The sequence below is a fragment of the Etheostoma spectabile genome, unplaced genomic scaffold, assembly GCF_008692095.1.
Source record: "Etheostoma spectabile isolate EspeVRDwgs_2016 unplaced genomic scaffold, UIUC_Espe_1.0 scaffold270, whole genome shotgun sequence".
Classification (NCBI taxonomy): domain Eukaryota; kingdom Metazoa; phylum Chordata; class Actinopteri; order Perciformes; family Percidae; genus Etheostoma; species Etheostoma spectabile.
This window is the reverse complement of record NW_022605574.1, coordinates 659,462-662,539: the sequence shown is the minus strand read 5'-3', so window position 1 is coordinate 662,539 and position 3,078 is coordinate 659,462. Positions and strand designations below refer to the sequence as shown.

The 3,078-nt window shown below is 41.3% G+C and overlaps 1 protein-coding gene across 1 annotated transcript in view; it reads right to left on the bottom strand.

Annotated features, from left to right (window-relative positions):
* LOC116685789 (peroxisomal membrane protein PEX16) overlaps window positions 1-3,078 on the bottom strand; it is a 14,340-nt gene that overhangs the window by 4,450 nt on the left and 6,812 nt on the right. The window contains exons 7-9 of the mRNA XM_032510728.1: window positions 2,714-2,866; window positions 1,204-1,276; window positions 248-367 (exon numbers count right to left, since the gene is read on the bottom strand). Coding sequence (XP_032366619.1) covers window positions 248-367; window positions 1,204-1,276; window positions 2,714-2,866 — 346 coding nt within the window. The remainder of the gene's footprint in view (window positions 1-247; window positions 368-1,203; window positions 1,277-2,713; window positions 2,867-3,078) is intronic.

Genomic DNA, 3,078 nt, shown 5'->3' with positions numbered 1-3,078 from the left:
GGTGTTTTAATGTTATTTATATTATTTTTATTGTTATTATAACTGTTCCTGTTGACTGGTGTTGAGAGAGTGCAATAAGGCATATTGTATTTCATTGATGCGGTGCTCTGCACTAAGGTGCATGTGACAATAAACTTGAACTTGAACTTCATTTGATACTACATATGTGTAGTAGGGGGTCCTGCTCGGTCTCTCTGTCAGACGCCTGGACTAAACAGTCAGCTGATTACTGCGGAGACGTACTTACTCGGAGTATTTGTCGTAGAAGGGTGAACGCAGAACGTAGTACAGCAGAAGAAAGGTTCTCCTCCTCATCTCGGCCTGCTCCCAGCGATTTTGGAATTTCCTGCCACTGAGCACCGTGAAACTAAAGGAAGACAAACAACTGGAATGACTGGTCCCGTGGTGGTAGATCAACTGAAAGAGGACGCTAACATCCTGAAGGAGCGTTCTCTCCTCATCTTCATTCACTCGCCAAGTCTGAGAGATTAATAAACAATTTAGAAATGCTTCATTTGATCAGTACAATCAACAGTTTTGTTGACCCAACATATAAGTATTTAGAGCCTTCACTTCAGTAAAAGTACTAGTACCACACTCCAAAAATGCTCGATTACAAGGTAAAGTCCTGCAGTGAAAATGCTACTTAAGTAAAAGTATGAAAGTATCATCTGGGAAATGCACTTAAAGTATTAAAAGTTAAAGTATTCAATGCAGAAAAATCCTCCCATTTTAGAAAGTGTATATACACACACACACACACACACACACACACACACACACACCTGTGTGTGTATGTATATATAGGTGTATATATTATATATATATATATATATATATATATATATATTAGTGCTGTCAAACAATTAATCGCATTAATATCAGTTAATAGTAATATTACAGTTGAAAACTAGCCAATTGGCTAACACTGGCGCATTTACAGAAATGTTCATTAATGTGCATTGTCCTAATCAAATGAAATAATAAATAAATAAATAAAATAACTCGCAATTAATCTAAATTAATTTCACATCTTTATCTATTCTAAATGCTTTTTTTGTCCCATTATTTTTTCTCTTTTTAACGCTCTCATCAACATGGAAAAGTGGAACGTTAATCTTGCGATAAAAAAAAAATCCCGCCGTTAAAATGGGTTTGCGTTGACGCATTTAACCGACAGCACTAATATTTTTACACTCATACCTGGAGAGCTCGAGGACTCCAGAGACGAGCCACGGCGTCCACGCCTGTTTTCCACAGAGTCCGAGGCAGAGTACTGCAGGCCGGGCGGTTAGCTGTAAGGAAACACCGTCTCCAGTACCCCCATACAGACCTCTAACAACTAGTACACGAGCCTGAGCTGTTAAAATAACACTGAAATGCTGCGTTACTGACTGTAGACCAGGTCCAGGTCTTGGTAAAATGCTGCGTTACTGACTGTAGACCAGGTCCAGGGCTTGGTAAAATGCTGCGTTACTGACTGTAGACCAGGTGTTGGTAAAATGCTGCGTTACTGACTGTAGACCAGGTGTTGGTAAAATGCTGCGTTACTGACTGTAGACCAGGTCTTGGTAAAATGCTGCGTTACTGACTGTAGACCAGGTGTTGGTAAAATGCTGCGTTACTGACTGTAGACCAGGTCTTGGTAAAATGCTGCGTTACTGACTGTAGACCAGGTCTTGGTGGGTCAAAGACGCAATCCCTTCCTGCTGCCTCCAGATAGCATTACGACCAGAATGGGGCTGCTGTGTCCAGGTGTAAACCTCTAAATATATAAGCTACCAAGTACCCAACACGCAACTTGATTTTATACAAGTATATGGGGGGGGGGGGTCCTGCTTCGTCTCAGTTACGGGGTCCTTGGCTTAAAAAACATAAAGACTCCTGATTTAGAGGACTGTGCGGTCTTGGCAGTTATTTCTCAAGTGTGTTTGCAAAGTCAAGAAAGCAAAGAAAGAAAGAAGAAAGATAGATATAGATGATAGATAGATAGAAGATATAGATAGATAGATAGATAGTAGATAGATAGATAGATAGATAGAGACAGGTAGATGATAGACAGAGGAGATAGAGATAGATAGAATAGACATGATAGCCTAGATAGATAGATAGATAGATAGATAGATAGATAGATAGATAGATACTTTATTCATCCCAAAGGAAATTTTAGAATACAGTCTGTTACTATATACTATACTAACTATATATAATGAGCAGCGATGAACTCATGACTGGGAATTATTTAATGTATATCTGTAACTGGGATTTATGAATGGATAAATGAAATGTTTTTATTTTTATTTTATTTTTTTTACTAAGACTGAGTGCATGGATGCCTATGGAAGCAGGATGGAGTGGTTGTAAGGCAGGTATGGGTGAACAGAAGAAGGTAGGAAGGATGGCTTTTATCTTATTTAGAATAGAAAATGTTCATTTGTAATCTGCAATTGGCACAGCTCTTTGAGTAACCCATATAGTAACCATATATTATACATGTAGTCCATATGGTTACTGTACATTTGTCTTTTCATTGTTTCAACCCTGTGCTTGTTGTTGTGTGTCTGTTGTAACTCTTGCAGTAATGTTACTCCGTGTCCAAAACTAATTTCCCCTTAAGGGAGACTAATGAAGACACGTTGACCATCCTGTATACCCGGGTGGAGCGGTGCGAACACGGGGACAAGGGGACAAGGGGACAAGGGGACAAGGATACAGTGCACAAGCGGCCGTCCGATGTACACGGACTCAGCGAGGGTCTCCTGGAGCCCCAGCGGCGTTGGTTTGCTGTGGAGCTTCTCATCACTTGAGCTGCTCGTCCTCTTCCTCTGACCGGGCGCCCCCCACAGCCGGGCCTGCAGGCCGGGCGCTGCGCAGGACCGAGACCAGAGGAGGGGCACAAGGTTACCACAGCAACAAGTGACAAGTCAGAAGGTTAGTCACTCTTTGACATGAATAAATCAACAAAACAGCTGGTATTCCCTTTCTGTCACATCTCCAGCAGTCAGATTCACTGTGCTCCCTCAGAAGGAATCACTGCACATGTGTAGGCACATTTAACCCTCATGTTGTCCTTGGGTC